This window comes from Cryptotermes secundus, unplaced genomic scaffold, assembly GCF_002891405.2.
Source record: "Cryptotermes secundus unplaced genomic scaffold, Csec_1.0 scaffold769, whole genome shotgun sequence".
Classification (NCBI taxonomy): domain Eukaryota; kingdom Metazoa; phylum Arthropoda; class Insecta; order Blattodea; family Kalotermitidae; genus Cryptotermes; species Cryptotermes secundus.
The window spans coordinates 645,427-667,802 of NW_019720575.1; the positions used below are offsets into that span (position 1 = coordinate 645,427).

A 22,376-nucleotide genomic window follows, 5' to 3' on the forward strand; every position below is an offset into this window, starting at 1 on the left:
CTTAGAGCTTACAGCATCCTGTAATTGAAGGCAGTTACAGTAACAAATATTCTGAAGCAGTATGTAAACCTAGGGGAGGTGAAGTAATAGGGTAAAAGTATCATAGTTTGTATTACTCACCAAATATTTGCTTTAGTAATAATTAGAAGCGTAGTTGGTTGAGGCACTACGCTACAAGCCGGAAGGTCGCGGGTTCGAGTCACGATGAGGTGGATTTTTCCCAGTTCATCTAATCTTTGCAGCCGCGCTATGTCCCTTGGGTCGACTCAGCCTGTACCAGGAATTCTCCTTGGGGTAAAAGGCGGCCGGCGCGCGAGGCTGACAACCTTACCGCTATCTATGAGCCGATTGTCTAGAGAAAATATGGGAGGCTCGACGTCTTACAACCCTATAAGCCTTCACGGCCTGTTACATGTGTAGCTTTACCTTTACATTTTAGAGAGTTGAGGTGACTGTATCATTTGATAGTATGCAGAAAATCGAGAAATGCCTTTATTGTTTTGTTTCAGTAGTCACATAACAAGAGAGAGACCTGTTTTAGTGAATATTGTTAAAATGTAGACCGGAAAAATACATTATGAGTATATGAAATGCATCGAACTTCCTCGAGCTGTTATAATGATGGTTATCTTTCGTGTGTCAGTAATGAAACGGCAGGTTCCGTGATAAGAGACAATTCCGAAAATTTGAACATCCGTTGAATCCTCAGAAAATATCCTGAATTACCTAGCTTATGTGTGCTTATGTATACGCAATTTTACGGATATCTCAGTTAAAAGCATCTGTAATGTGATTCCACGTTGTAATTAAATAATTGCTGTCATATATTGTGAGACCACGTTACATAAAGTTAGACCTGTAACTTAGTCAGTGTAAGTTCTCTTCTCCCTCTTTTACCTGATGATGGATGTAGAGCCATCCTCCGAAACGTACATATCATAACCATATAAGCCTCAAGCACAACGCCGAATAAGATTGCACCCATGGAGAAATATGAAGTTCATACATTTCGTTAAATGAATCAACATACTCTTGCTATTCGTATTAAAGGAACGTGGCTTAGTATTAGCTGTGTTTCGGCCATTGCACCAGTTCAGTAATGATTCGATCCTTTATCTGGAAGCTTTCCACAACGCATCTGTTTGCCGCTAGTCAATCTCCATTTTCCGCTCTTTGTGTTCTATCCAGTGGCCATCATTGCTCTCAGCAGATATTTTATATTACAAAACAGACCCCCAAACCCTTCCATTTCCAACGTACACATACATTTCTGTTTCTCGTTTTACCTTGTTTAAAAGCATTGCTTGTATAGTCACGGGCATAGTAAAATTTCTCGTCCTCCCAAAACCAAACATCAGTATGTTTTGGGAATTCGAAACAAATTAACTGCATTTTTAATTAATTAAGAATTAAATATAGTTATATTCATACAGAACCTTGATTATATGTTCGCATAAATTCTAAAACTTATATACCACATTGATGTAATATGTAATTATGATAAGAGGTTTGGGGATTACAATAAGAATATAGGAAAATAGATTAGAAAATCTGTAGGAAGTCTTAACAGTAGTGAATAGAGGTTATGGTGAGGAAATTGCAAGGAAGAAATACAAGCAGAAGATTCGTGGTTGAGATGATTATATACACTCTAAAAGAGAGCACTGCTTAGTTGGATTGATAACTACTGGGCAGGCGTAACCAAATTTGTTATACAGAAAAATGAAAGGAATAAGTTTTGAGACGAAAGGAAGAAACATCAAATCCAGCAGAAATATATTAAGGTGAGGGGCTATATGAATAAAAAATTGTCCCGCATATTCTGACGTTAGTGATAGAATAATTAAACGTAACCTTTTTTTTTAAATTTCGCTGTCAGCTGGTCTATCCGTTGTCTCGCGAAATCAACAATTCTGCCTCTGTTGGGTAGGCAGTTTCCCAGGTAGCATGCTTTCTCATTGTCCGTTGAATATCCTGTAGTCCTGCTTTCAGGCAGCACATCACAGTATATTAACTTATGTAACTTTTAAGTGAAACCACATTAGAAAGGAGTTACTCAGAAGACAGAAGCGAAGAAGGGAAAATATTACTAAAATTAGATTTAAGAAAATGTAGTGAGATAATGTGAATTGCTTTTTGTGATAGAAGTGGTAAATATCGTATTTATAACACCAAATATTTAGTCATTTATTACCAGGAGTTTTCAAAACGATAGATTCCCTCATGACTGTAATGAATTACAAATAAAATTACTTTCAACTGTTTTATTTTTACTTAATTTACCTACAGGGTAAAATATTTGATATGTATTAAGTTGATTAGGTTTCAATAATACTCGATACAAATACAGTGTGTATTGAAATACTAACAATCGCGCAGACGTGAAACGATTTGTTTTCCTTTCATTTGGAGTTAACTGCATCTGTTCCCTGAAGGACCTAGCGGACGGACACATAAAGGGAAGTCTGTCTGTCGGTACTTGTGAGTTCTGGACCGTATTCGTTCCGGCCTTAGGCTGATATATTAATATAGAAGTTTCAATTTGTACGCGAAATCTCTGGCCGAAATCATCAATAAATACTAATGGCAATAACTTCACTCTAAACTTATAATAACTTATACAGACACACAAGTGACCCGACTCCAGCCATGCCTGCGTTCAGCATGTTTCGTATTTTTCGGTGGAAAAGAAATTCCCGTTTCGTGAACACTATCGCTTCCGAAACATCCTGAGTCTGAGTCTGAGTCTGAGTCTGAGTCTGAGTCTGAGTCTGAGTCTGAGTCTGAGTCTGAGTCTGAGTCTGAGTCTTAGTCTGAGTCTTATGTTACGACCGACGGTCAGTCGGCCAATCTATCTTGGAATAAAGCACCCATCTAGGGCTTACGACCAACTTTTTGTTACTGTCAGACAGTTGCGGCTTTGTTGATGTGGGCGTTGTCGCTGACGAAAGGACGAGACTGTCGTTTACAGTTGTCACTGGGCTTCGCCAGTGCAGTCATTCTCAGGACCGAGTGCCTTGGGACTCGCGACCATATTTTACTGTATCAAATGCGAAACTTCTCTTTTCTTCGCAACCTACGACTCGCAAGGTTACAGTGCAAGTATTCGACCCCGCCTCCACACGCAGGGCCAGTATAATTTCTTCGGAGAGAGCGGATTATGCATTAAACATTGCCCTTTCACTGATCGAGGATAATGTAAAACTTCGGTTCTCAGGATTAAGAAGTGTTGAATATAGAACGTCTTTCAACGTGTCGACAAACATTTCAGTTGCCATCTTAAAGGTGAAAATTTTAACGGGTTCACGTTTTAGCCCCCTTTCCTTATTTCGATAAAAATTAAATTAGGCTTATTAGGTCTCAGTTCTGTCTGTGTGTCTATGTGAATCTTTCCCCTTGTTGACTTTTGAATGTCTCAGCCAACCTTTACAAAACCTTGTACGTATATCATGGTATCCGAGCCCTGCTCGAAGACGTACTTCATAAATCTGTGTATCTGTTACGTGTATCCATCCTTTCGTTGCTAGGAAACAGCCCAGGAAACAGGTTCCCGCAGCAGCGAATACACACGACAATAGAAGAACTGTTGGGCGCGTGTGTCTATGGGTCTGTCAGTGTATCCCCCTGTCATTGCTACGTAACAGCTAGGTAAAGACATTCCCGCGGAAACGAAGAATTGTTAAATGCGGTGTTTTGTGTGGTCTATGGTGTATCAAAGGAAGGTAGGCAGAAATTTTTCTTGAGGTGACTGAAATTGTAAGATCTGACTTTCTTATCGTCTAATATTCGACAGAAATATTTAATGGTCGATTATAAATAGATTGCATGTAGTTCTTTGTGTGTGTTAGCAGTATTTATAAGTAATTTATGTATAATTCTGTAATGAAGATAACTTTACTGTTATATCATTTGCGAGACAGTGAAGGAGATCAGAAGATAAGGAAATTGATGTTAGGAGATATAGGTTGCCTTTATGAGATGGAACTGACCCAATGTTTAATAACGGCCTTTGACACGAATATTAAAGAGCGTTAAGCCTTCGGGTTATACTACCAGAGAATTATTTGTTAGTTAGCTAAATGAACAGTGAATAAACAGTTCACTGTCTACTAAGTTTTGATTCAAAGATGTACTCCTGCAGTGTTTAATGTACGCATTACAGAAGTGTCGGAGAAGTTGCCTAAGTTAACTGAAAAAAGAAATATATTTTCAGTGTACAAGTCAAGGGTAACACGCGATCATTTTAAAAGTTTGCTTCTGTGTGGAGTGAAATGCAACATTGACGTACTCAAGCTAATACTTATTTAACGACGCTACCAATAACACTACATAGCGTTGAATGGTAATATTATTAGTGATCCATTTGGAAATATCTTCCCCGTGTCTGACTTTAGCGACAGAGGAGTACCACAGACAAGCTCAGGATGGTGGGTGCCCCGGTTGAGATTCGAACGAGGCACTCAAGGACCACAAATGGGAGAAGTTACAACTTAACCCATCTTTCTCGGTACTTACTTGCAGCAAAACCTCTTTATAAAGGAATCCCATTGAATATGTGCCTGATCGCGTTTGAGACCGTTGCCCTTGCATATGGTATTTATGTGACACGGCATTTCTTTCATTTTCCCTATCAAGATTCGTTCTTTACGCGTTATAGTACACTAAGTACATTGCCTTTTGTTATACGTCCAGGCTTAAGTATTTTCCCATTTTGACGTCAATGCCCCATTCTCGAATGAAGTTCATAAGGTTCGGAGAAAAGTTATATTGCCGGGGCTCGAAAAATATTTCGATGAAGATAAGTTTCCGTTGAACAAACATATTATTCTGTACACACGACTGATGGATTTCCTCCTTCATGGTGATTTAGTCTGCAAGGCGTTTGTAACCTTCGAATGAGGCACACCCTTTAGAGACGAGAGTGGTGATGACAGTCAGGTGACACACTACCCATGGGATTCCAGCCCACAATCACCATGCGTCAAACGTCGTACGGTGATGACAATGATTCATGGAAAGGACTTACTGAAAATGAACGATCAAATTCCATTCTGAAATACAGTTTTATATCAAGAGGCATTTAAATTGTGTTTGTTTAAAAATGTCACTTCAAAGATTTCATTATTTTAAAAATATAAAGGAAAAGCAAAGCAAGTTGTGTAGTGAAGAATGCCGTCTTCTGGGATGTGGCGCCGTGTACATATTGTATAAACCGACGTTTCGAAGGAACTTATCACTTCCATCTTCAGGGTAGAGGAAAAAAGAGGAAAAAATTCGCGAGCGAGGTACCAACGTCTGCAGATACTTGATCACGCTGGTTCCTCGCTCGCGGATTTCTCCTTTTTTTTCTTCTACCCTGAAGATAGAGATGATACGTTACACCGAAACGTCTATTTATACAATATCTACACGGCGCAACATCTCAGAAGACGGTATCTTCATACTCTTCACCGTGAAAACCTCAAATCTTACAAGTTGTGTAGTGCGTACAGTATCGGCACAGGTTTCTGCTGATTCCATGGAAGTGAATCTCCCTTGAGAAGATTATAGTCGATCACCTAGTCAAGAAATTTGCCTTTTTTTTATGGAAGCCGAAGGTTTATTACGGTGTTTACAAAAGCCTGCCACTTTTCGTATCTTCAGCCGGATGAAACAAGTTCACATATTCGCAACCCATTCCTTTAAAATCCACCCTTCTTTTTTCTTGCTTATTCATTATTCATAAGAAACGTATATAACGATTTTATTACGTGCCCTTCGCTTTTAGGAGCTGTTGGCATCAGAGTTGCATTCAGGGACATTAGAGAATTTAATATCTTTTATACTTAGTTTCCACGTAATAAACATCCTTCTGTTCGCTGAGCCTTAGCCGCAAATGGAACAAGAAACAAGAATCCAGCATTAAGCAGGCTGTAACTAGAACCCTGCTTGCTGCCTGCTTCATGCTGGCTTCTTGTTTGGCTGAAGATGAAGGCAAAATGTTCCTTGGAAATGTCGGTTCACTTCTACCGGACTGTGTAACATTATGTTCCACAGGGCAGAACTGTTCATAAGTTGATCTCAGATTTCTCCCATATTGGTTAAGTTTTCTCCGCCATTATGTGTTTTCTTTTGAACCACGACGTTCGGCAGTAGGACATCTGTTGTTTAATAATTTTATTAACAATATACATATCAGAATTCATCATTCAGTTTTTTACTAATTTCTGATGACTTGAAATTATATCGAGTGGTACTGGTGGTGTTTTGAAAATTACATGGACTTCAGCAATAAAACATAATGTTATTCATTTTATTCTTAAAACTAATATTTGGAGTTTTAGTTATCTAACGTTATATTTAATTCTAGGCGTTGTGTTGGACAGTAATCTGTGTTTTTATTAATATGTTAATTATATATTTTCTCGGGCAATAAAACTATTGTGGATTATTAGCTATCATACAACCACTAAACGAATCGGAGACTATTTCAGTTTTGCTGTAAGCAATAGCGTAAAATTCAACCCTTCACCCAGGTTTGCCAACGCTGCTAGTGACATATGACATCAGTTATATTATGTTTTAACAGGAATGCGGTTTCTCTGGAGGATGTACATATATTTCGTTTGTATATTTATTGTTAGGTTATCATTAATTATCCATTTATTTCCTTTTGTTTATTTTATTTGTTTTATCTTTTATATTTCTGTGTATTTATTATGTACTTTGATGTTTACCTGTAAGAGGCCATTGTCATTGGCAGGAAATCTTCATACATTATTATTATTATTATTATTATTGGAGGTGGTGGGTTTGCCCATGCACCGCAACTAATAGTCTATTGTACGTCCCCCTTTGATATTCTACCAGTCGCCATACCCTACCGGTACTGGTGCGTGCTATCAGCCCCGTTCAACCAACGAGGTCGGCCTTCGGTACCCGATAAATCTTCATACGTAAATTTAATTGAATTTATATATTATTAGAGGCAATATCAACAGCAAGAACAAGGAGGGACATTGTAGCAATTAGGCAGTGATACTTTTTAAGGAAATCGCTATTTTAAAACTATAATAACACTATAGCAGAATTCATAATATTATCTTTGAATACTTTATTTTAGGCACTGTCATATAAGATCCCTGTCAGTCATGCTCAAAACTTAATTTAATTGGGTTACTTTTACTGAAATTAATTCAAGGATCGAAGTTCCTGATTCAGCTATTTATTCTTCCAAGTCAAATCCTGAATCTAAAGATGTCTGTGTTACTCTTAAAGGTTGAACCACTAACAACAAAGAAAAATAAAGAGAAATGTAACCACTAAACTACTAGCGTTGTAACATCATTTTAAAATGAAGAAAGCAGTCTTCTGGGATTTGGCACCGTGTATATGTGGTGTTAACCGACGTTTCGGAGGAACGTATCGCTTCCGTCTTCAGGGTAGAAGAAAAACTATAAGAAATCTGCAAGCGACAAGACCGTGAGAACGGTAAAAGCAGACTGATACGTTCCTCCGAAACGTCGGTTAACACCACATATACACGGTGCCAAATCCCAGAAGACTGCTTTCTTCATAGTCACCGCCGTGAAGGCCTCAAATCTTACATCATTTTAAAAGCTGAATTGGTCAGCTGGGAGCCCGGATAGCGCAGTCGGTATAGCGACTGGCTACGGGTTGGATGGCCGAGAGGTCGGAGTTCGAGTCCCGATAGGGTCCACAATTTTCTCTTCTCCACGTCGTCAATCATCCAACCTCCTACCCAATGGGTACCGAGGACTCTTTCTCCGGGGGTAAAGCTGTAGAGGCGTGAAGCTGACCACTCACATCCGACTAGTGCCGAGGTCAAGAAAATGTGGATCTATACATCCACTCCCCCATACGCATTCATGGCATAGTGCTTAATTAGTTAAGCACAGGGAAAACTTACCTTTACCTTTACTGGTCAGCTGAATTTGAAAATGATTGCAGGGGTGGAAAAATGTTTTGTATATAGAGGTGGTTCGAAGTCTGTCTGACAGGCCTCCCTCGGGTCACGAACACCCCAGTACCTGCCCGACCGTGGCTGAGAGGACCTCAGAGTAAGCAAAGATACGGCATGAAACAATGAAATGATTTCCCAACAGACTGTAATACATTGCTTCAACACAGTGCGCTATCCAGCCCTTCTCGGCTTAAGCAGTACATCAAATCACCAAATACGAATGGGCTTTAGAAATTGCACGAAAGGGACATGGCTCTTCATTAATATTCTAGTTAAGCAAGCTTGTCGGGAAATGGGCTCAAATGCATGCTAATGAATTTGGCTTGCTATATGCCCTTCTACATACAAGTTGTGCCATTCTTCGTGCTTCTGGCAGGGAAATTCAACTTAACCTGCCTCATTCTTTCTCTCTGTTGCATCATATTGTAATTTCAAATACAGTGTTGAAAGAATTAACTGGCGAAACAATGTAATGTAAAAGGGGAGTAGACATTTATGATGAGTTGAGATAGTGATGGTTCACGCACCTTGAAAAGACTGTTCAGGCCGATTTGAAGATTTTGATTATTCTTCTTGCTTTATGAAAGGTAAAATTTAAACTTATCCATGATATTAATGCAGCAAATTAATCGTGCGAATATGTGGCACACTTACAGTGTTAGTTATGACAGCAAAATCAGAATTCGGTTCTTTGCGAGGTAAAGAGCATGTTCTTTTAGGGGAAGACTTGCAACCAGTCACTTCAGAAGCCATCATATCTAAAACCGTAAAAGTTGAATGTTTTATATGGGCTTGAGGTTTGCTACCTCTTTCTGACTGATAAATACGGATTGAGAGAATCTGAGAATAGCAGGATCTGGAAAATATTTGATTGGGGAAATAGCATGAGGCTGGCGAATGCATCTTCGTTATTTCTAAATAGTTTTCACTAAATATTATTAGAGTGATGAAATCAAAGAAGATGAGATAGGCGACGCTTATAGCACGCACGGCAAAGATGATAAATGCATACAAAATATCAGTAGAAAACTCCGAATAGAAGAAACTTCTAGGAACACCAAAGCCTAAATGTTCGGGCGCCTCTTGCGAACGAAGTAATGAACCTTCGGGTTCCGAAAAAGCGGGGATTATATTACAGGATTTGAAGCCTGAATCAGGCAACAAGAAGGAAATCTGCTTGCTGCATCCTTCATGCTGGTTTGTTGCTCGGCTTACTCTTCCACATGAAGATGGAGGCGACGTATTCCTGTGAAACGCCAGTTATATTTTAACGGACTACACAGCGTTGTAGCACTCGTTGGGGCATATCGTGACTAGCTGAGCGGCTGAGGTTGGCTTTCACCGAAGGGCGCTGTCCATTCGGATAAATTTATCTTCAAGCACAGCACGACGGCGTGAATGCGTATTCTGTTCACGACGTTTTGTTGCTAACACGTTCGAGTAAGTGTTCGGCTTTGTGTACTGTCAGAAACTGCAGCATTCAACGCGACGAGTAAGTAGTCACTCGTAAACAGAATGAAATCCTCCCATTCCGTTTAGAATTGTTGATATTTATCTCCCTGATATCCTGCTGCTGGTCACGGTAGCGGAGAGCTCTGAGGCATGTACTGTCTTCGCTCGCTCGGAAGCCGGGATCGTGGGTTCGAAACCCACACAAGGCATGGATGTTTGGTGTTTGCGTTTATTCTGTATTTGTGTTGTTCTGTGTTTAGGTAGCGGCCTTGCGAAGAGTTTATCACCCATCCAAGGAGTCCTATCGTCTGTAAAAATGATCAATGAAACTGTGAAATCAGCCCTGTGCTCCACAGTGGAAGCAAGGGGGGGAGGAATATCCTGCTGCAGAGTGGTTTATTTACATGAATGAGCCCTGACCATGACTGTTGATCTTTTTTGAAAGTCATAATTTCAGTCTTCTAGAAATTAATTCTAAGAAATCGGGAAGTCCACATCCTTTTGCCTTGTCACTTCCTTTTCAGGATTAGCATGCAAAAATATGGAACGGTAAGTTAAGGTTGTCCCTGTGTTTAATTAAGCATCATACCATGAAGACCTATGCGTGAATGGAGCTGTAACTCCACGCATTTATAACTTGGACACTAGGTCGATTTAAGTAAAATTTCTTCCCTCAGCAATGAATCGAATCTCGATTCCCTCAGCCGTTTAGCTCACCACTCGTCGGTATACCGAGTGAGCTACCCCGCTTGACTTGTAAATAACGCAAAAGTTTAAACAGTGTCTCGCAGGTCCATTTGTTTACTTCTCTTTGCCCTAGAATAATTTTAAATATATTAACGCCTTCAGACCAAAAAGCTAATGGAATGCTAATGTTTCTTACTAGCGGGAATATCATTCCCATTGGACTTTAATATTTTGTTGGCCGTATTATCCTCTGAATTGCCTGTCTGTAAGATAGTAAATTGGCGCCCCAAAATATGTTGGTAGTTTTAAGAAATTAATATAAAAATTTTACATATTTCATAGATGTATATTGTAACGTGTTTACTTCTGACACCAGTGTAACGTGTTTCGTTACAGAAGACGCCGTAGAGATGGTTAATTGGTTAATTTAACAATCTTCAAATAACGGCTACAATTAATTATCACAATATTACGGGTTTCCACACTTTACAGACCCTACAACAAAATCTCTTAACACTATCTTCAAGAGTCTTCACGTATTAATAACGCGGGAGCTATACAAGTCTCCCTGAAATAACTGGTTATCACTGGTTATCGCACACGCGTCTGTAGCTCGTAACTTGCGAACTGAGAACTCGTTGGTGACGCACTGACTGGCTGACTCAGTACAACTGACTGTGAATAGCCTTCGCTGCTCCTTATGTAGCCTTGATCGGACAATACGGAAAACGGCCACGTAATAGGCACCCTTGTTGCCTGGCGCTGTGTTGCTAGTAACGCTAGCGGTAGTAACCGCTGTTACCACCGTCGTCTCTCGCAATCCTGTTTACCCGTGCTGCCTAGCAACTCGCGGTACACTTGGTGACGTCATCGCTGTTGACTCGCGTTGCCTAGCGACCAGGATGCTAGGACTCGGCTAACATCGGCTCACTTCGGCTTCGCTCGGTGCATCACGGCTGGCGGGGGGAGGGGCGTCATCCATAGCTCAACATGTCACAATATTGTTAGAGCATTATCTATACCACAGAAATGGAGGCAACAGGTCCCCTATAACTTCGGTAACCAGCTGTGAGGCTACATATTGTCAACCCCCCCCCAAAACCACGAACCCAATCTTCATCACCGTGAAATCCAAAAATCTTAAATGGAGTTTATTCTGTGCGTCTTGCTTGCAGACTCCGATTATCAGTTGGTGTCTGAGGCTCAGACGCCTGGTCTCAATAATCAGACGCCGCCTGATTTGCCCTCTTACGATGAACATCCCAAACGCAACAATGTCTCTAGGAACGGAGACCTTTTCGAAAACTACAAGAATAGCCGCGACAGATATCCTCCAACGGGTCATCCGGTAAGTTGCATGCCAACGAAAACAGTTTTTTAATTGTTCTCTTTCCAAGACACTACAGCAAGAGATATTCGTAGATAAGTGGAGAATACAGTTCACGAAGAACAGAAAACTAGTATGTATGTATGTATAAATCGGTTGATAAAGTGAACGAAGATTGTTATATGAAGATTATATGACAGATCCGAGAAGTAAATGAAGAAACAAATGGATGAAACAATTAAGTAGAATGAATGAATGATATAAAATTAATATTGCAGATGAGTGTATGAACAGCTGAGTTACATATTGAATAAATTAAATACAGAGGAGAGGGTGCATTATATTTGCTTGAATGAGTGCACATTCGCAAACTTAATTTCAAACAAAACTATTTAATTTCAATACAGAAAGAAATATGCTCTCTCAAAACCAATATTTTGATTCTGACCCCTTGAGAATAATGAAGGGAAGAAGCTCATATCTTCCAAGCTTGAAACTCTTGAAATAAGTAATTACATTTTCTGAGCTATATAATTTGCTGTTTGGAATACCGGTAGACTTGAATTGCAATTTGTTACGATAGCTAGTTCGTAAGTAAATTAATTTATATAATACGTCCTTCCCAGTACAACTCTAACGTAAGCCAGTCACATTTCAATTCTGTTTGCATACATGAAAGTCATACTCCATGTCCTTCATGATATCTCCCCTCAGATAAAGAACATTATGGCCAACTTTCTAGTCTATAAGTGACAGTGTTATTAAAAGTTACAGCTCACAGGCCCGACTGTGATTTGTGAACTTGCTGGAACTTTATTTCTGGGATTTTTTTTCAATTTCATACCATAAATATTGGCATGTATGCTTCAGGAAAACATACATTTTAGAGAGATCTATATTTTTTATTTTTTGGCTTGGTTTTTAAATACGCTTTCAGTAATCACAGTTAAATGTCACAATTATTTGATTACAGTATTAATAGACTGGCAAGGATGTGGAAGGAAGTGGCTGTGACTTAATCTGGATGAACTAGTGGAAAACATGAGAAATTTAAATTACAGCAGCCACTTTCTGGACAAAAATTCGATTCCAGAATCTAAAGAATAGGAAGGAGGATCATACCTTCTTGACCATGATGTTCTAAATAGTGTCTTATATATGCCAATAAATAGGGGAAAGCAGTGTAAATATGAGACCTTTGTTATATTACTATGATGATGTAATTCCCATACTTTAAGTAGGTCAGAAATTGACGCTTTTCCCTTAAAAATGTTGTCACATATGTCTATGTTTTATTATCTTTATTTACAGTCATCAGAAGAAGTCACATATGCAGAACTCTGCCTAACAAGACCTACAACTCTTCAGGATCCAACACTTGGTGGTGGCAACTGTAAAGTTAGCAGTGGGGTGGTGTTGGGTGGAGTTGGGGGTGCTGCAGGTGTCGTAAGGGGCAGAGAAGAGCCAACTATCTATGCTCAGATTGATCATACACGTCGCCCTCAGCCGCCACCCCCTATACAACAGGGATGCAACACTCCACAGCTCACTGCACTCTCCCCCTTGGTGTCACCCGTCACCTGCGCTCCGCTCACACACCCCTCCATGCTCCATCGCGAAATAGTCACCGTCAGGACACCGCTCATGTCCAGCCAGCAAGAAAGTTGTGTATAGCCAGGTTACTTAGTAACAGGACGATACTAAAACTATAGCAACACGGACTGATGGAGAAAACGTTTGGTACCTACTGGATTTTCTGCTAGAATTTTTTAATCGCATGTAAAGTCAATATGAACACGAATATTTGTTTAATGACAAAAGTAACATTATAAAATTTGTAGTGCAGAAAACTATTAATAATATTGTTACAGCAAGACTATCTTTGCCTAAAACGATATGATTATAAACTGAAAATAATGATAATCTGACTGAAAAATCTCCTAATGAAAGTACACAAAGAGATACGTCCCATTTGCATTTTAAATTTTCAGATATTTCCCAACTCTATCAGATTCTTTCTTTGAGACGTCTACTGAATGTATTTATTTACGATTGTTATGTTCTAGCAATCATTTGCCATTATAAAGGAAAATAAATCCACGCCTAAGCTTCTATCAGATGTAATAGTAGGAATAAAAAAATATGTTTTGAAGTTTATAATTACATATCTCTCTTAATTCACGCACAAACAATTTTGAATTAGAAACTAGAATCATCGATATAAGAGTTGTTTTTTTTTCAATGTGTGATTTATATGTTATAACGCGGGAAGTGTTAAACTTGCAGTGCCAGTATTATGATGCTCATGAGTAGCAGTATTCAGGATGTTAACACTGGATCTTCTGTGCTCTCATAGAGCAGAAATGTAATTCATACAGCCATATCGAGAAATTTAAATTATCGTATTGAAAATCAGTGTGACTGTTAAATTTCAAGCTCCGGAGCTTAAAATTAATTTCTAAATTAAAACAATCAGACCGTTCTTAATCGAGCGAGGGTCACCAGAGACACAGGCCAAAAAGTTGCATAATTTTTATTATTATACATTTATAGAAATTTTAAACACTTTGTTTGAACTCATTCAGTTAATTAAGAACACCGTTTACTTGAAGTGATTGTTGATAAATACATAGTGTAGATGTCTTACAAATTCTGATATTTCTACCATTTTTTGGTGATCAACGTTGCCACCATTACCAGTAACCCCAGTTGAATATTATCTCTCAATGATATTTTAATTCATTTCCAGGTTTGACACTGAACTTTTCTGATCGTAAAGGATTTAAAAGTAGGTGATATTTCCTTTCACTTTCACAGGGTGCTCCTTGTTGTGTGTCATAAGCATATGTTTGGTTATCTGTGTTGATGGATAACCTTACCAAACATTTCCTTTCATGTTTATTGATGTAAACTGGCAACACTTTGCAGGATCATTTGATTTAATACTGTCACAATCCCCCACATGGTTACCTGAGGGAATGTGTTGTAAGGAGACACTTCTGAAATGGACACATAGTACTTCTGTATAGCATTATTCTCGATAATTTTGAACAGAGAATTGAAACCTGTGAGTCCATATTCATTACTGTTATCTTTTTTTAATTTTCCATGAAGGCTCAGCTTGTAGTGTGTTTACATACGCAGTAAACTGTTGAGCTGAAATATTAAATTAGGTCATATATTAGATCCATTCATCATATCAAATATCCACTAATTGTGTAAACGTAAACTATTCAGGCAGAATGGCATCAAGAAAATCACTTAACAGAACAAAATTCTCAACCCAGTAAAGCGGGGCAGTATATTAAAATGCATATATATTTCTGTACTATTTCAAATTCTATCATTTCCGACTGAATCAATAAATGTTTGACATAAAATCGTTCATATTACAGGAAAATTCTTCAGTTTCAATATAAATTTACAGTGGTTATGTTATGCTACAGAATACTACAAAATGTTCATAATGTTACGTTTGTAATTTAACCAGTGTTCTCAATAAATGATTATGTATGAAGTAGTATAAAATGGAAACTTCCAGAACTTTTGCAAGTAAAGAAAGAATTTTCAAGTACATAAGATACAAAATGTGCAAAATATTTGCTGTGCTGAATTTTACAGAGATACTCGTATTTTACACGACTTCTTTATTAACCGTAACAACACAACAAATATCAAGGTCAATGCCCAGCTACGGCTCTGCCGTATTTTAAGTTATAATAGTACTAATCAAGAAAGCCATACAAAAATGTCACTGAATTTACGTCAAGATAATTGCATACTGTTATTTCAGAGACAGAGTGAAAATATATATGAATGAATAAGCAGTAATTAATTAATTGTTTTAATAAAATTGGCCTACAATAATAGTGCTTCAATAACAGATACAACGTACATGCTATAGCTGAATCCCATACAAATAGCAATTTCGTATGCTATATTAATTTAATTTTTTTTCAATAATCGGTGTTTATTAATAATGCAAGAGCAACTACTAAGTTTTGTTAACATAATGGCATTTACTTTGTATGTGTTTTCTTTAATTGTTCTACTAATTTTAATGTGTACATTTGTGCTGGATGAATGATTCAATTTTTGACAAACGCCCAGAACATCTAGATGATCCTGTAACTTGGTAAAACGCACATAGATTTGTTCCACAATTTGACGTGATACTACCAGATGGGACTATTTGTTCATAATGAAACTCTGAACTGAAGTCTACTTCTTCCATTCTTCCAAGAGAGTTGAAAGTTGAACTGTTATAAAACGAGGAGGTTGCATGAAAAAAAAAACATTGACAACAATTTTAAAAATGATTTTAGTGTAAAATACTTAATCCCGTCCATGAAGGGAATTAATTTTTGAGCGAATTCGCTATATTTTTCCCTTGTACATGTATACTTAATCTATAAATTATTGAAGGAAGACATTGAACAAAACGTTAAGTATGATTTTTGCCTAGTATATTCCATCTTTTGAGGCCTATCCTCGTTCACATTGATGTTAAACTTGACTGTTGTTCTTGTCGAGGTAAGTACATATTTTCCGAAGTGAACAGAGAAGTTCATGGAGGTAGGCCTAGGCCCACTGGGGCTGTAGTGTCAAGGAAAAAAAGTACATATTTTAATAAACTGTGATTATGATTTGTTTGCATATTTATGTTCATACTCATTCCAAAACACAACTAATAATCCTGTCAACAAAATAAATGTCCTCATACTAGAGACATATAACTTTACATTTTCAAGAAGGTATATATAGGACTTCGAATTACATTTCGGCCATATTGTTGCATTACTGTTACTTTGAACTTGCAGCAGGATTGAGGTAACAAATTTTGGTGCCCTGTATATGTTGTTTTGGATATAATTCTGTATATTTAATAATGCAAACAACATGGAAATTATGTGTAAATAAACTGTGATCTTTGTCTGACATAGTAAGTCCAATTGCATCTATGTGAACAGGAATTATTAAAAATAAGAAAATATCTCATTTTAATTTTGAAATTCCATATAACTCTTACATGTGGCTTCAGAACTGCCCAGTATAAATAAGCTTATATTGACACATTTGATTATAGTAAAATAAACAAGGAAATTAAAGAGACCTAGACAAATAATACATATATATAAAACATCCATTTCTTCAAGAGCAAAAAGATATGCAGTATTTTGTATGATAAGATTAGGGTAAATATAGGCCTAATCATAAATAGTGTCACTCATTCTGTAATATCCAAGAACAATTATTTCAACGGTTGTAATTTTTATATGGTACTTACTGTGCTAGAAAAGAACAGTATCTCTAGTCATCCAGTTTCTACGAAAGTGATCATCAGGCCACTCAAGTACTACTAGTGAACACACAATTCTGGGTACTGCACTGTTCCCCTCTCCATCCTGCTACCTCTTCAGTCATTACAGAAGATGATGGTTTTGTAAGATAAAATATAATTCTGATACATACAATAGAAGGGACATAATAGTGCCACGAAAATTGAAAATGATGAACATGTTATCTACTACTGTTTATATATTCATTCATTTCGGAAGACAATTCAAGAAATAGAAACTTTCGAATAAATGCAAGTTTTTATGTAAAGTGCCACATTGTCTGTTGATGGTCTGTACTGGATGGAATCACAAATGGTTATATACAATTACAATTATTTGTTTCAAAACAATTTTAACAACAAAAATTATTCAAATACAATTTTTTATGTAAAGTGCCACAAATGTACCGTATCGTAAATGAAAATAAGAGTAACATTCAATAAAGATGTGTTATTAAGATCAACTTTTCTTGTTTAAACTGCTCTAGTATACAGCCATAAATAAATATATTAGGTCTTCTGTCAAAAGTAGCCCATTCCTGTAGCTACAGAGAACATAAATTTGTGTATTGTTAAGAANTATTGTTAATTTAATAATGATATATTTTCTATACACATTTTGTGGAACTGATTATAGTTCATTGACAGCAATGTACAATCCGAAAAATACTTACTTCATTTATCACTTTCAGGTTTTGGGGTTTTGCAACAAGAGAAAAAATTATGGTACAGTTTTCAGGGTGGAAATTTAAACATTTTACGAGTTCATCCTGTTCTCAGTTATTTTATCGAATAATATGTCTTCTGAATTTGCCTTTTAATTCTACACCGTATATTTTTACAATTCTCTGGTTTATTTACTGTCGCTCTCTTTTAAAATACAGTCACTTGCATGAAAGTTAAAAAAGTGTAAAGCTTTCCCTGTATATATAATGTCACGAAGATAAAACGTGAAGTAAAGATAGAAGTGTAACTCCATTAATTATTTGACCTTGGCAGTAGAGGAAGATGATTGGTTGCTTCCGGCTCTGACCACTTTACTCCCGGGCAAATTGTTCATGGTACCCATGGGATAGGATGTGAGGGCCCCAGAACTAATCTGGATGTGGTGGCAAAGACAAGAATCCCTGAACATACTGGAAATTGAATACCATTCTTCTAACGTGAACAATCGTTATAAAATATATGATATTAAAGTTGAAATTTTGTTTCATTACAGATATGTTTCTTGAGTAATTCTGAGACATCTCCATAGGGAACAGCGTGGTCACTGCTTCGTCATACTGAAGAATACATGGTTATTGATTTAAGCATTTGGTTCACGTTGATAATAAGTTATTAATCTTATATAATGATTTCTTAATTTCTAATCAATATAAGTATCACATACTCTAAAAGACCTGGAATTAACCTGCCACTTAATTTTACTTATAGACCGTCTAGTTTTAAACATGATCAGCAGAAACTATGGCAGGACTGGATTCCATGAACAGACTGGTTTATCCACAGGATGAATCAGAAAGTGGGAACACTCGCTTATGAGGAACCTGGTAAGTATTCTGATATATCATTTTAATTCCAGATAAAGCATAATATCCTTTCATTTAGAGGGTATGAGGTATGTCATGTTTGAAGGTACGTAGACAGTAAATTTAGAGTTTTTACTGTTGCCATTGACAGCACACTGAGCACTGAGATGATGCAGAAAATGCCAAGTTGCATGTTAGTAGAAGAGAAGATTACAAAATGGGCATGAGAAAAGGTGGAATGTATGTTCATAGTGTTATTATTATGTTTGTTGGTTGGTTGTTTGACAGCGCTGTCAGTGATTCAGAATATACACATAAATGGCAAACGACTGAATGATAGTTAATAATGAAATGGAAGTTATGTGGAGAAGGCGCTAGGCCCTCTGCCATGGGTTGTAAATGGAAGAAGATCGAGGAGTAAAAACTCGATATGTGTCATAAAATATTACTAAGAAACTTTCGTGAAACTGAAAAGTAATGTTCGCTACTCACTATTTTTTTTATTGCTAGTGGGGTGGGACTAAGTCCCTTGTACTGCGGCAATTTCTGGCCTGTTGTACCTGCCCCAGATGATAAGTGAGGGTGATTGCGGAGCAATTAGTGGAATGAAGATTGGCAGGGGAAGCCGAAGTACTCGGAGAAAACATACCCCAGCGCCACTTTGTCCACCACAAATCCCACTTGACCAGACCCTGGATCGAACCCGGATCTCCGCAGTGGGAAGCCAGCACAACTGACCGCTTGAGCTATGGCGCGGCCGTCGCTACTCACTAAGAAGTCGTTTTTTAATCTTTTATTTTTAAGTAATGAAGAGCTACACACAAACACACACACACACACAGAGTTCAATACTTTCCGTTTCATGGGATTTCAGCCTCTCTAAATATATGATCCAATTTTTCTGAAAGACTTGATACGGCAACCCAGTAAGACAATAACTGATTTAGCTGAGAACTCTTTTAAAATCATGACTTTGTCTTTTACCGTACGAAAGAAAAATATGTAACTGAAACATGTGTTTGTTGTAATATAAACAGAAATGACTTTTGCGACAATTTCATAAGATACAGAAATTTGTAGTTATTTAATTTTAACTTCGCGAACCACGCGAAGCATCGTCTCGACACATTTTGGACACCCCTGATGTATAGGTTAAAACAGCTTTCGACACGACGACGCTATAAACCACAGTCTATCGTAGATGTGACTGATGATCATTTGCCCAGCTCGAGAAGTCATTGTTGTTGAGCCACAATTTATAATTGCACAAGGAAAATAATTTTTCGCACTGTTGTCCTCTCCAAAGTTTCCGCGAAGGGCTTCTCGCCGTAGGAATGTGTTGCTCCCAAAATTTGTTTGCTCTACTTCAAAATATGTTCAATTTCAATTTCAATTTCAATTTCAATAAGCATCAAATTAATGAAAGTGGGTCACAAACGAAATTAAAACATTTGAAATGGTTCTGAAAAAAAATATTGGCCTGTTTGGATTTGAGTCTTTCCCTGTGGTGACATGTTTTACATAATGTAATATAACTTTCGGAGGAACCTACTGTCTCCATCTTCATGGTCGAAGAGTAAACCAAGCGAACAACCGTCATAAAGCAAGCAGAGTGCTACATGCTTATTGCTGGTTACGTAGCCTGCCCTTTGACGCTGATGTGGCGGTAGTACATTCCTCCGAAACGTCGGTAATACCATCACCTACCTGTAGATAGTACTCCTAATATTAACCAGCTCCTAATATAATCTTCGTCTAGAATGTCGATATAACTGGAGCACCAGATAGTATATCATATCACATTCGCATTCCCACACACAATATAATTTTAATGAAATGCGTTATATTACTCGTATGTCATGAAGGCAAAGAAGAACAAATTACTTACTTCTGTTCTCAGATGTTCTGGTAGAGCTGCGGACTGCTCGTCTTTTCGGCTGCAGGCCACCTCAATCAATGCTACCCCACCCCTTTCCATTGTTCTTAGCTTGGTTTGGTTTCAATTACAAAACATCACAACGTAGGCTGCCTGTGTCTGCTAGCGGAAGTATAAATGTTCTTTGCTTGCTTTTTATAGCCCTTTCTTTCCTTCCACAATGCAGCTTCTGCTTGTTTGCTCTCAGGCTTGCCTCTTCCCTCACTAAGGGTTGGGGAGGTTCCCAGTCATTAGTATGACTCTCTAATAAAGATAGAGGGAAAGACACATGGGACTGTTCCAAAGGAAGTTTATGGATGGAGGAGGAAGGTCGAAGAATCAATTTAGTGTGTTTTTGTACTTGCACATTTATCTTTCCTCTTAATATTGAGAAAAGAAATTTCTTCTTGCTTAAATGGTCTTCTTTTAGCATATTATGTACACATGTGATGTATTGAAGAGAATTTATCTTAAGAGAAATAACGAGATGTTCAGACCCTCTGCCTCAGACTGAAGGATTGTTAACCTGTGGTAAACTAGTATTCGGTCCTAGTAAATTGAAATACACTATACAGCAGGCCCCCAAAAAAATTTGTAATGTTCAAAGAACTTTAGAACTCCGCACTCATTTTACATAGCCTAACCCTTTTGCACTGTTAGCTCAGTCAGTACAGAGACTGGCTACGGGCTGGAGGACGGAGTAATCGGAGTTCGAGTCCCAGTTGGGCAAGAACTTCCACTACTCCATGTTGTCCAGACCGGCTCTGGAGTCCACCCAACCTCCCATACAATGACTACCGGGGGCTCTTTCCCCGGGGCTAAAGCGGCTGGGGCGTGAAGCTGACTACTTACCTCCAACTAGTGCCGAGGTCAATAAAATGTGGGTCTATACATCCACTCCCCATACGCCTTCATGGCATAATGCTTAATTAGTTAAGTACAGAGAAAATTTTACCCTCTTGTATTGTGCTTGATTTAAAACTTTGCTCGTGGTAAAGTAGCACGCATATGAGCATATGATAAATACATATAGCATTTGGTCGGTTGATGCGAATAACTGAAGGAAAAGGACAACTTGGGAGACCTAGGCGAAGATAGAAATATGTGAGAGAGCGTGAGAGGGTAAGGAAGATGAGGGGCGAAGGTGTGAGGGTTTAGAACTCTATTCATCTTGGTCAGAATACGGTGCAGTGACAGGCTGTCATGAATGCGGGTGACCAGTTTGGGCTGCTGAGTATCTGTCAGATTTTCGGAAAAGTTCTCATGCATGGAGCTAGTGAGCCGTAAGATAATTTAATAAATTGTATTTTTTTTTTTGCAGGAGCTCAAGCTCAGCCGAGTGAATGGAAAACATTTTAGGTTAAACGAATTACCAGTGCACAACAAAATATTAGCCTTGTAACGGGAATGCTAGTAACCCACTCGATAAGCTGTCAATAAGTGATTACAGATTTCCAGAACATACCAAACAAACACATTAATATCTCGTTCATGCTTTGAAAATCTTGTTAATATCATACATTTTGCCCAGAATGTCACGCCGAAGTTTTGGGTGTCAGTTTTTTCTTACCCTATATTAAAAATGTAGTTCACTGAAATTAAATTTAAATCGAATAATTTCTGTCTGTAATTTTCACTTCCGTTCATTTTCTGTCACGACAGATATATAGACCGCAATTTATTTGAGCCCATCTCTGCGGTTATCAACAGCTGCAGGGATCTACTGTGTCAGCTTGTCATTTTCTCAGTGCACCTTGTTACATAACGCCCCAAGAAAAGTTGTGGGGCGTCAGATATGGTGATTTCTGGGTGAGATGACAGGGCCCCATTTCCCTCTCCACAACTCAGGTTTGGTCACTTCGCTCCATGAATCACCAAATTTGACGCCTCGCGGTTTCTTCTTGGAGAATTTTTCCAAATTCCTTGTAGGAGGAAGATATTGGCCAACTAAGATGAACCCCAAGATGGGTTCACTCAGCTGTGATAGCGGTAACCCCAGATAATGACTACAGTCAGTTATCGGCCGGAGAACCCACCAGACTCCTTGGATGCTCGAAATAACTCAGTAGCATTTCAAAGTCTGTGATTTTTATCAACAGCTTTTGTTGGTTTACTACAATCGAAGATAATATTTTATTTTCAGTGTTTTCCTTCCGTTATTCATG

The 22,376-nt window shown here is 38.0% G+C and overlaps 1 protein-coding gene across 2 annotated transcripts in view; it reads left to right on the forward strand.

Moving 5' to 3' along the window:
• Positions 1 to 17,231, forward strand: part of LOC111869650 (nephrin) — a 641,862-nt gene extending 624,631 nt beyond the window's left edge. For both annotated transcript variants that reach the window (XM_023861318.2, XM_023861328.2), the window contains 2 exons: positions 11,278 to 11,450; positions 12,741 to 17,231. In XM_023861318.2, the coding sequence (XP_023717086.1) occupies positions 11,278 to 11,450; positions 12,741 to 13,103 (536 nt within the window). In that variant the 3' untranslated portion in view covers positions 13,104 to 17,231. The remainder of the gene's footprint in view (positions 1 to 11,277; positions 11,451 to 12,740) is intronic.
• Positions 17,232 to 22,376: the final 5,145 nt, after the last annotated feature.